The 12,960-nt window shown below is 39.5% G+C and overlaps 1 protein-coding gene across 2 annotated transcripts; it reads right to left on the bottom strand.

Annotated features, from left to right (window-relative positions):
* Positions 1–370: 370 nt before the first annotated feature.
* On the bottom strand, positions 371–12,681 carry LOC111863178 (F-actin-capping protein subunit beta). Of its 2 annotated transcripts, none has more exons than XM_023849238.2 (5): positions 12,548–12,681; positions 11,445–11,656; positions 8,759–8,931; positions 5,547–5,746; positions 371–1,311 (listed from the first exon to the last, which is right to left on the bottom strand). In XM_023849238.2, the coding sequence occupies exons 2-5, from the start codon at positions 11,642–11,644 to the stop codon at positions 1,069–1,071; spliced, it is 816 nt and encodes a 271-aa protein (XP_023705006.1). In that variant the 5' UTR covers positions 11,645–11,656; positions 12,548–12,681; the 3' UTR covers positions 371–1,068. The 2 variants fall into 2 exon arrangements, with proteins under 2 accessions (XP_023705006.1, XP_023705005.1); XM_023849237.2 differs by having other exon boundaries at positions 12,400–12,681.
* Positions 12,682–12,960: the final 279 nt, after the last annotated feature.

A 12,960-nucleotide genomic window follows, 5' to 3' on the forward strand; every position in this document is an offset into this window, starting at 1 on the left:
ATAACTTTTCTTGTAAAGAGATAAATCAAACAGAGAAAGCCATCAATTCTTCCTGTAACCATAACATTACAATTAAAAGATTATTATTACTAACTTCAAAAATTCTTATCAATTTGCATTGTATGATGAAGGTATATTATGGTAAATTATCTGTGTTGTAGGCCAAATATGATGTTTATTGAAATCGAAGCCTCATAATTACTGCAGCAAGGATGACACCAAGTAATCGTAAAAATTAAAGGGCTAAGAAACCATCATCCAGAAAATGTAAATGAAACACAGTTCTGAAAACTTCATACCCTAGCATTTAATGATGAAAACAATGCATCAGCCAGTGGCAATTCATGCATTTGAACAGATTTANCTTCTTTATTGCCACACCTTGTACTTAAGAAAATGAGCTTAAAAATGACAGCACCAAACAAGATGGTAATTTAACGACGTTCAACATCAGTACACGACTTAGCTGAATGCACTGGGAATCAGCAATGGCTTCCCAGGAATATGAGTGCGGAAGACAGACATATATGCCACTACTAAACCAGTATGGATGTCATTATTTAGGGCCCTCTCAGCAACATCTGACAACACAATGTATGTACACATATTTCTTTTTTAAGCTGGATAGAAAATAAGACACTTTCAACAAATGCACCATTAACAATATGCACTGAAGACATGCCAGTTCTGAACAAGGAGAAGTGATTTATACTCAAACACTTGTGCTAGCAAATTCTAACTAATATGCCCAGAGTTTTAAGCATGTAACAACAGCCTGGAAGCTTTAACATTCTGCATGTCAATAGTTATGTTAAGTTAGATTCCTTGGAGAGGTAGTTTAAGGTTTTATCTTACAATTCTGAAACCTCTGTCAAATTTGAATAAGCAATCTGTACTACTAGATACCCAATTCCATTAATCAGAATTTCATATCCATAATAATGTGGGCATTTTAGTTATTTACAGTTGCCAGCACTAGTATGCTCGAAAGAAAAGTTAACTTCACGTCATACACGCCGAGCAGATTTATTCAGTTTATTGGCTTGCTGGCCACTTCGCCACATTATTTCAATTGGTTTCTCCCTTAGCTTGCCTCCTCAAGAGTGCTAGTGCAAGATCCTGTCGCAATGCATCCTGCTGCTGCTGATTTGCCAAAGGCTGAACACTACGCAGCCCATTCACAATGTCCTTGGTTTTTCCAAAATAAATCTCATTGAGCGTATTGCGAATCTTGTTTTCCATTTCTTCTACCATCCGTCCGATGTTGGCAATGTGTGGCGATGCCTCACTCACACTGGCATCATTCTCAACCTTCAAACCATCATCAAAATTATCTAGACTGAACTCAAGATAAACTGAAAAAAGGAAAAGCTATCCCTGTAACAGACCATAGGGCCCATAGGGCTGTAAGACGTCGAGGCTGTCACATTTTCTCTAGACAATCGGTTCACAGATGGCGGTAAGGTTGTCAGCCTTACATGACAGCTGCTCTTTACCCCTCAGAAAGATTCCTAGTACTCATTTCTGTTAGAGGCTGAGTTGACACCAGGGACACAGTGCAGCTGGAAGGTTTAGGTCAACTGAAAAAATCCACCTTACTAGGACTTGAACCCATGACCATCCAGCATGTAGCATAGTGCCTCAACCAACTATGACGTGGAAATGTGTGCTCCATCTTGATTTTTCACTACTCATTAACCTTTCTCATCCACAAATATGAGTTCCAAATCTTCTCATACTACAGGTTCTAAGACAACAGTTTATTTTCAGGGAAAAGGGGATTTTAGAACTCCCACTTCTACAGGTCTACGTGCTATATTTAAACTGGGGGTTAAGGGTTAAATACAGGGTGGGGTGCAGAAACTTCCTTTTTTTGAAGGCAAATAAAAGAAAAATTATTGGTGATAGACAAAATTTATGTTTAACTAATGAAAGAACATACTTTAGTGTTTTAAATCATGTAGTTTTAAAAAAAAATATCTTGAAGGTGGTGGCCACTGTTCTCTATGCACTGATGCAACCGTTTTCTGAAGTGCCCCTCTGCACGTTCCAACATGTGCACCGGAATTTGGGCTACTCCCTGCCGAATAACATTCTTCAGCTGAAGCAGGTTTGTGGGGGTGTTGTTTAAAAACCTCTGCCTTGAGGTACCCCCATAAAAAAAATCACAGGGCGTTACATCAGGTGAGTGTGCTGCCCATGGGATGCCACCTCAAAGCGAGATGAGCAGTCCGGGGAACTTTGCCCTCAAAACTGTCATCGAAGCTCGGGCTGCGTGGGCCGTGGCACCATCCTGTTGGAACCAGACATTTCCTAGATGCATTTCTTCAAGAGCTGGTTTGAAAAAGTTTTTAATCATGTCCACATACCGCTGCGAATTGACAGTAACTGCATGACTGTCTTCTTCAAAAAAATAAAGGCCAATAACTCCATCAACAACGCACACCATACTGTCACCTTATCACTGTGAAGTGGCCTCTCATGGAGCTCTCTGGGATTGTTATACCACTCCAATAGCGCATATTCTGCTTGTTGCCATATCCGGATAGGTGAAAATGTGCCTCATCATTAAAGAAAACACATGTGTCAGGGGGTAAAGTTTCCAATAATGTTTTGCATGCCGTTATTCGGTTCTGGAAATCACGTGGTGACAATTCTTGCACAATAACCATCTTATAGGGATGTAAATTAAGATGTTCGTGAAGAATTCGACGCATTGAACAATTGGATATGTCTAGGGCGACTGCATGTTTGCGAGCGGAGTGTCTTGGAGATCTCAAAATTGACCGCCGAACTGCCTCCAAATTTTCTGGCATCGTAACGGTCCGTTGTCATCCTGATGATTTTTTCACTACACTCCCAGTTGTCATGAAGTTCTCTACCCACAAAACAATCGATTTCCAGTTGGGAACCGGACCTCTGGGCTTAATTCTGAAGTGAGTATGGAACGCACGCTGCACCGCAACGTAGGAATGGTTGTTCGAAAAATAGGCTTCGACAGCAAACGCACGCTGCTCACTCATCCACCTCATGTCGTACTGAGAGGTATCAGACAGAAACTTCTGCGACTGCTGCGTTCGCCAAGCCTATCCCCATTTTTCTGTAACCTCCCCTCCCTTCACAATGCGTCTTCACAAAAAGGAAGTTTCTGCACCCCACCCTGTAGCACTGGAAAAATTCAACACTCAGCCAGCTGAACCACACAACACATCAATGCATAAAACTGACATGCAGCTAATAAAGGATAATAGTGGTGTTCATTTATGGCAAATGCAGGTATCACATTGCAAAAGTCAGAAATGTAATTAATTAAATGTGTGCGATACCAAAAAAAGATCTTAATGTGACCTATAGGGATAGGACCTTTAGCAGCTTCAAATTCAGAATTAATTTCTGAAATTAGGAATCTTTTCAGACATTTGGTAGGACTCTGTGGATGGGAGGATCAGCCCAACGTGCTCTCTACCTACAGAGAATGACAAAAACAAAGAAAAAATGTAAACATCTATGGCCTCAGCGGGATTCAAACACATGCCCCCAATGTTCAAGCAGTCAAATACAGGGCATGTCTCAAATCACATGGCCACTGCTATGGGCTGTAAGACTTCGAAATGATTATTTTCAAAGAGGTATCCACACCAAAATTCTGTAAGCATTCCTTGCCTGATCCATGCTAATTGTACAGACCATCATATCATTATCTTAGGTATCTCTGTCCTTAAACTCCCTGATTTGTACAAATCACAAAGTACTTTGTTTTCTAGTATCATAAATTTCTCATTTCTTTATACTTTCAGGTTAATGTATCTTTCTGAGTGCCTTGTTTCCAAACACTTGCATTATCTGTTCTTGGATTTATTCAGTTGCGTCATGTAAAGTTTGAGAAACTTCACAGTGAAACTCACCCCCTGCACAGGAAAACCTCCTCCCATAGCTGCATAGTGTTCATAAAGGTGATCAAACAATTACTGCCTCCTGCCTTCTCCTTCCTTTATTCATGCTTAACCGAGATAATTTATCACTTGTTACGATGCCTACCATATCAGCTTTCTATACAACAATCAACTACCAACATAGAAGAAGAATGAAATAAACTGCAAGGGTTGGATAAAAAGTGGTGGCAACACTGCTATAACATGAAAGATGTGCGTCAGGCGGGACTAGTGCCGTCTGTAGCTGATAGCAGAAGTTCAGTTGAAGTAGTGCAGTGGGTGGCTTTGGTTGTGTTTCATTGAGTTGCATTGTGCATCGCCTTGAAGTGCCGGAGCCCAGTTCAAGCACCCCAACAACATGTTTATGAAACAAGAATTCTCCTCGATAAAAATTTAAGTTGCATGAGGTCATAGTGCACAAACCTGTTATCAGGGACTGCAAGAAGCATGTGGTGATGCTGCTTTGCCATATTATAGAGTGGCATGATGGGTGAAATTGTTCCGTTAGGGAAGGATGCCATTCAGGATGACCCCATGTTGACAACCACACAATTCAGCTTCCTGCTTCTTTGTCAGATGTCAATTGTCAATGGGCTGTGTGGGAGTTAGCTGCTGAGGTAGGCGTATGTCACAAAACCGTGCTCCACATTCTGCACAGTATTCTTGGATACTGCAAAATTGCAGCACGTTGGGTACCCCATACAATGGCAACGTTATGCAACCGCACAGGACTTGTTGGACCGGTACCAGAGGGAATGTGACGACTTCCTTGGAAGGATCATCACTCTGGATGAAACTTGGGCTCGCTCATATGAACCGCACTTGAAGCAACAATCAATGAATGGAAGCATCTTGCCTCTCCTCGTCCCAAGAAAGTGCACCCTACACAGAGTAATATGAAGGTGATGTTCATTGTGGCATATGACACTGATGGAGTGATACTGCGCCACACGGTACTGCAGTGACAGGCAGTAAACGCTGCCTACTATTGCAATTTCCTGCATAATCATCTTCATCCAGCACTCAGGAGAAAGCGACGACATTTGTTGGCAACGAACCCCATCATCCTTCATGACAATTCAAGGGCTCACACTGCTGATGTTGTCAAGGATCTTCACTGCTGGCGATGGGAGATACTGCAACACCCGCCATACTCACCCGATATGAGTCCATGCAATTATGAGCTCTTTGCCAAACTGAAAGAATCACTGCAAGGGACACATTACAGCACAAGAGAGGAGATTATTTGTGCTGCAGGGTGGTCACTTCTGGACATCAACAGATGTGGACAAGCTGATGGTGTACGATGCCTTCCACAAATTTGGCAGAAGGTGGTACACATGGGGGGCACTTATATTGAAGGAATGTGTGTTTACCTCGGATAATAAAGTGATTTCAGAACTATAGAAGTGTTGCCACTATTTTTTATCTGACCTTTGTATAAGCTTCCAAATTCAATACAGCACAGTCCTCATAGGAACCAAAAAAGTGTAAAATTACCATCCTACTATAAATGACATGTATACCTGCTTTAATGAAATAAGCTTCAAGATCCTGAATCTATTTCCAGCTTGTATAATATAAGAGTTCTTGAATCCCAACTGAGATACTTACTTGTCTTGTTAGACTACCCCCAAGATTCATGGTTCCAGAACCAGGTTTGTTTGTCTGTAGCCATAACATGGCTGTAGATGTAAGCTTATAATGAGCACTGCGTCCACTAGTCTTCTCTTGAACTTCAACTACGTGAATAGAATCCCAACATCCTTTAATTTTCTTTGAGCCATCACCTGCTTTCTTAATTAAAATAACACCTGAAAGCAAAGAAAACTAATGTCTCTTTGGAAGTGATGGAACAACTGCAACACTTTCAGCTCTGTATGTGTCGGACAACTTGAGAACTTATAATCCACCCTAGCATCACACTCAGTCGAGACAACCTTTAAATCATAACAAAAAATCAATTAAAATGAAAGAAAGATGTGAGATACAGTCACTGTGGTTTATTATATTCTCACAAAATGGACATTGTTGATGGCTACTCCATCAGATTCAGTTATAACAGTTAGAAAATCATGCCCCATCAAATATTTGAGCCCAACTGTTTTGAAATTTAAATTTCAGTTTATTTCAATGAACATTTATTAAGAATTGAGATTATCATCGTGATGAATATTAAGAGTACATGCAGAATTGGAGGTTCTTACGGTCTTTCAAGACATGCCACACTATGTTTTTGCAGATAGGTATTAATGTTTGGAGGAACTTGCTGCCTCCACAGTCGTGAAAGCTGGAATGTTCTCACCAATCTACCAACTACACAGCACTGAATCCCAGAAGACTGTAATATTAACGTTAATCACCGTGAACAGAAACAGTTAATACTGTTTTCATAGCACATAACATCATCACTTCTGAAACAATTTTTATAGCAATGTTCAATCACTCTTTCCTATTATATTTAAAGCTCCAGTGTCTAGTCCTATAAGCACAGTGTTTCCCAGATATTTCAATTATAAATGAGATTTTATTACATTTTACAGGGTGGGGTGCAGAAACTTCCTTCTTTTGAAGGTGAATAAAAGAAAAATTATTGCTGATAGACAAAATTTATATTTAACTAATGAAAGAACATACTTTAAAGTTTTAAATCATGTAGTTTTAAACAAAATATCTTGAAGGTGGTGGCCACCGTTCTCTATGCAACTGATGCAACCGTTTTCTGAAGTTCCCCTCTGCAAGTTCCAACATGTGCATTGGAATTTGGGCTACTTCCTGCCAAATAACATTCTTCAGCTTAAGCAAGTTTGTGGGGCAATGTTTAAAAACCTGTGCCTTGAGGTATCCCCATAAAAAAATCACACAGTGTTAGATCAGGCGAGTGCGCTGCCCATGGAATGTCACCTCGAAGCAAAATGAGCCATCCGGGGAACTTTGCCCTCAAAACTGTCATCGAAGCTCAGGCTGTGTGGGCCGTGGCACCATCCTGTTGGAACCAGACATTTCCTAGATCCATTTCTTCAAGAGCTGGTTTGAAAAAGATCTCAAAATCGACTGTTGAACTGCCTCCACATTTTCTGGCATTGTAATGGTCTGTTGTCATCCTGATGACTTTTTCACCACACTCCCGGTTGTCCTAAAGTTCTCTACCCACAAAACAATCAATTTCCGCTCGGGAACTGGACCTCTGGGCTTAATTCCGAAGTGAGTACGGAACGCACGCTGCACTCCCACGTAGGAATGGTTGTTCGAAAAATAGGCTTCGACAGCAAAAGCACACTGCTCACTCGTCCACCTCATGTTTCCTACTGAAGGGTATTAGACAGAAACTTCCGCATCTGCTGCATTCGCCAAGTCTATCCCCACTTTTCTGCGACCTGAGGGATTAGGTCACTATAGTGCGGGTGAATCACACATAATGTGGTAGTATCATGTACATGGTGTAATTAAAGAATTTCTTGACCTGAGTCCCTTTTTGTATACTCAACAGATTTAGCAACTATTTCACAGTGCTTCTCATGTGACCTGAAACAGCGACTCCAGCAAATCTAACATTACTGTAAATATTTACAGAGTTCCTGTGATTTGAACACACACTGCTCACTCGTCCACCTCGTTTCCTACTGAGGGGTATTAGACAGAAACTTCCGCGTCTGCTGCATTCGCCAAGCCTATTCCCACTTTTCTGTGACCGCCCCTCCCTTCACAATGCGTCTTCATGAAAAGGAAGTTTCTGCGCCCCACCCTGTACTATAGGAGCAGAACTGAGGGATTAAGTCACTATAGTGTGGGTGAATCACACATAATGTGGTAGTATCATGTACATGATGTAATTAAACAACTTCTTCACTTGAGTTCCTTTCTATATACTCAACAGATTTAGCAACTATTTCACAGTGCTTCTCATGTGACCTGAAACAGCGACTCCAGCAAATCTAACATTACTGTAAGCATTTACAGAGTTCCTGTGATTTAAACTCCATGAGTAAAGACCTGAACTTTTCTCTGATCATGACATTTTCAAATTTCTTCTGAGCACTAACTTCAGTTTTGGAGACAGAAAAGGAGTTGCAAGGAGCTGGATCTAGGGGTATTGAGGCTCGGAGCCAACAAATACTGCCATTTCTGTCGATAAATTTTTGCAGACAAAGCAAACTGAACAGGAAGATGGAAACACTGGAGACGCTGATATTCAATATGCCAAGTCTTAGAATGTTTTCACTATATACCTTCCAGTAAATGCCATATAACATCTGTGAGAAAATGCTGATTCACAGTTTGTCCCTATGCAATAATTTTCTGATGCACAATTCCACCATCAGAAAAAAATAGTTCCTACAGATTGAGCACCTTCAACAGAAGTCATGCCTCTTTTTAATTTTGATAACTATTCAATTGCTTTTTTTTTTAGTTCTGTCCACAGTTTCCTCTTCAGAAGAAAGTCTTTAACATGTCATAAATTTCTGCAGCAGTTTCTCCTAGTGTGTAAAAGATCATTATGCTCAAGCACTGTTTTTAACTCTGATTTTTTTTATAAGAAACAAATCCAAGTAGCATAGCACATGATAATACTTCATAATGCATCATTTCCAAATGACATACCATAATATGGTTTTGAAACTGACACATAATCAAGCAGACTGTCTTCTACCCTCATTTAGCACAAGAACTCTGTACTAACTGCAGTAACATCACACGGCAGCCAGTCTGGAAACTGTCTGAACACAGCTTGTCAGAGGTGCAAAATGAACACAAAAATTCATATTGGAAAAACTAAACATAACAATTTCCATTCTCTATAAATATCACAAATTATAACATAGTACCTGCAAAGCCATGGTCCAAATCCCACAGATATACTGAGGACACTCCTCCTTCAAAGTACATTTCTCTATACTGATCAAAGGCATGATTTGCATCAATTTCCAATTTCCTCAAGCGTTCTGAAGGCATTGAACCATCCTCTAATGGGGGATCATAGGTGTTACTCCACGGAGACCTACAAAACATCCAGATGATGCAAAACAAAAAACTCACCTTTCTAGTGATAATCTATTGTTTTGAAATAATTCTTAACAGTACTAATACTGAAGAATGTGGTGCCGTGTAGATATTGTGTAAACCGACGTTTTGGAGGAACATATTGCCTCCATCTTCAGGGTATAACAAAAAATAATCTGCTGCAGCCACCTGCTCACAGATTTTTTATACCCTGAAGATGGAGGCGATACATACCTCTGAAACGTCAGTTTACACAATATCTACAAGGCGCCACATCCCAGAAGATGGCATTTTTCATAGTCACGGTTGTGAAAACCTCAAATCTTACATAGTATGGATACTCTTGATTAAAAGGCAAAACTGAACAGACACAGTATATATGCATGGTATAAAATAATAAAACACAACTATCCTGAGATCATGCACAGTTGGAAGAAATTCTTAAGAACATACACAGTAGCCTTCACTCTCTATTATATGAACTAATCAAAGGGAGATGAAGTACAAACAAATGAAAACCATATATAAACAAGAACAGTTTTATTTTAAATTCAAGCATTAACGTGAACAGGCTATACTAGTGGTCTAGTCATAATTTTAGCAATTTTAAAATTGGTAGTAGCATGGAATATCAAATGAAGAAAACCTATAACATCTATCTGGATAACCAATGTTGAGATGAAAATTCGCAATGTGTAAACCCACCCCCAAACCAAATATGAACAAACCATAGCCATTACATCATGACACTCTGCTCCAAAATGGGTTTTGTCACTAAGTGTAAGTCAGTATTCTCTGTTTCTCTAAGACCCTTCCACTTAAGCTTTTAAAGAGTTCTTTTCCATCGAGCATTTACTACCAATCTTCTGGGAGTATTTCTTTTATATACCCCATGTGTGTTATGTCGCATCCATAACATCCTTTATTTTTTTTTTATTGCTAGTGGGGTGGGACTAAGTTCCTTGTGCTGCAGCCACTCTGGCCTATTGTACCAGCCCCAGATGATAGGTGAGGGTGACTGTGGATCAATTGGTGGAATGAAGATTGGCAGGGGAAACCAAAGTACTTGGAGAAAACCTGCTCCAGTGCCACTTTGTCCACCACAAATCCCACTTGACCAGCGCTGGGATCGAACCCGGGCCGCCACGGTGGGAAGCCAGCGGCTAACCACTTGAGCTATGGCGCGGCCTTCCTTCTTGTTTTAATAACAATATAATACAATAATTGAAGAAAGATGAAGTGACAGGAAGTTGGAGAAAAATGCACAATGAGCTTCATAACTCGTACTCTTCTCCAAGTATAATTAGAATGATCAAGTCAAGGAGGATGAGATAGCCAGGGCATGCAGCATGAATGGGGGAGAAGAGGAATGCATATACGATGTTGGTGGGAAAGCTGGAAGGAAGGAGACTGCTAGATAGACCACGGCATAGGTGGGTGAACAATATTAAAATGGATCTTGCAGAGACAGGATGGGATGGTATGCACTGGATTAATCTGGCTCAGGATGGAGACCAGTAAAGGGCTCTTGTAAACATGGCAATGAACCTTTGGGTTCCATAAAACGCTGGGAAGTTCCTGAGTAGCTGCAGAATTGGTGGCTCCTCAAGAAGGTAAGTGAGTGAGCACAATAATAAGAAGCTCCTTTAATATAATCTTCTCCATTCTTCTGTTATTCCCTCTGGCTTATGTATAAACATTTTCCTGAGCACCTCCTCAAACATCCTCAACAGAGTATGTTCTTCCATGAGAATGAGAGACTGATAATCAAGTTTCTGAATTTTTTCACCTGTTGAAATAAAAGATTGTTCTGATTGACTCTTAATTTGTCAACTCTTTTGGTATGAATATCATCATATATCTGTTACCACTGTTCCCAAGCAAATTAATGCAGTGAAGAGAATAAGTTTAACATTTCCATCAACTGAATCCAGTTTTTTAACAGTAAAATAATCTTCTAGCCCAACATTAATCATTAAAATTAACTGCATACAGTTGACAGCAATTTTTTTTCTCAAATTAAGAAATCAGCGTATTGGCAATAATGACTTCTATCAAAAGAATATAATGATATTAAAAGGAGTCATAACTTCATCAATACTGTGGCATATTTGGACAACTCAAGAACTGTGGAGCCAGAGAAACAGCTGCTGCTAGCAGATGGATCTGAAACAACATTCATTTCTAGGCGATGGCAGCAAACAGTCAATGGAAAAAGTCTGTTGCTAGGCAGCAGATTCTTAATAAGCAAAAATAGATGGCCACTGCTAGGGAACTTCTTGGTAAACATGTTACCATACAACAATGAATGGGGCTGTCTGCACAGGCCGTACCGATTAGTTATAAGGAAGACAACTGGGGCAACCAAGTCAGCTTTCTATGGGAGTCTGTGAAAAAAAGAGTCAGTTGGAAAGAAGTCAGCTGTTTTTTAGCGCAATTCACACAACCCCAATGACAATTACTTCCACACTATTTATTCCAATTATTACTGCATCTCACTTGCATACTCACCTGTAAGAATCTCCATCCCTATTATAGTCACATAATAAGTAGTCCTTGCCCATATCTCTGTCTCTAGCAATCTTTAGAGGCTGATCAACTGATGACAGAAGATCCTCACAGAGACTTGGTACCAGGTCAATTAGGTCACTCAAATTCTTCTCTATCTGTTGTGGAGGCAACCGTCTCATTAAATCTAATGCACAGTCCATTTGCTGATCAGTCTACAACACACAAAAAAACAGATTATACAGTATAGTTACTAATTCACATTATCTCAGATCGGTAAATGCCTTGCAACTGTTACAATGCATAAGGTAATGCATAAAGCATTACTTTTGATATATCTGTTAAGTACTGAATGGAAAACCTTAGCACTAACACTTTCTCCAGAGCTAAAATTCCTTCACATGTGATAAGTCTACATATTAGGTTTATTTAATAAACATCTTGACATTTATACACATCAGTTGTGTTTTTTTTTGGAATGATTTATTTTTTGACCAGTAACCTTAAATAAGATACAAACTCAATGATAGGCCCAAGTGGGTGAGAATGGTTCTTGTTGGTTAAGGGGCTGTAAACAAACTTCTGCCTCGATGACTGGCATACATTACCATCGAACTATAACTATTACGAACTATTACGAACAACACGACGACACCGTATTCAAATAACAGAAAGAATGTTAACTATATATTAGTAAGTTTGCTTAATAACAAAATTATGCATTACCCTATTTGTTACCTATATATTACTATACAGTAATATTCGTACATAAACAACTTGCTAATAACTTATGTTATCATACATTCGAAGATATAAAGAAGTCAAAAGCAGGAAAGGGGTGTGAACCTAAATACAGAATTTAAATTATGACCAAAGGAAGAACAGAAATGTATCACAAGAAAAAACTGTTTAGCGGCGTAACAGACATGTTAAGAATATGTAATGTAATAACACGTACCATTTTGATTACAAATACTGTTCGTTTTAATATTTACACAATTAGTATGACCAATGTCATACACCTGTTCGCAAGAAAAATGGTGACTACTCGACAGATTAGGCCTACTACGAAATCAACAAAACGTTACATGTTACGAAAACCCAACCTGAATCTCATTGTAATCTAAAATTATTTTGTAAAATAATGGAATAATCGGAACTGGCAGTTAACTTCAAAATGCCGACGTCAACGAAGCGAATGTACGTTGTATATATTTCCGGTTCAACATCCGACGTACCACCTCATAAAGAAAACCATAGTGCATATTCGTAGTCCATCAAAACGGAAAATCAGTTCCATCAGTGCCTTCTAGATGTACACAGTACCGACTTTCCGATATGATAATAAAATATAGTGTTTGGAGTGCCGAGATTAACATTTTCTCACATGGACAGGATTCCAGGAATCACGAATGACTCGGAACAGGCCACGCTGACACTAAATAATAATAATAATAATAAAAAAAAAGAGGCAAAGCTATCCCTGCAACAGGCCATGGAGGCCCAAAGGATTGAGACG

Source organism: Cryptotermes secundus, unplaced genomic scaffold (assembly GCF_002891405.2).
Source record: "Cryptotermes secundus unplaced genomic scaffold, Csec_1.0 scaffold339, whole genome shotgun sequence".
Taxonomy (NCBI): Eukaryota; Metazoa; Arthropoda; class Insecta; order Blattodea; family Kalotermitidae; genus Cryptotermes; species Cryptotermes secundus.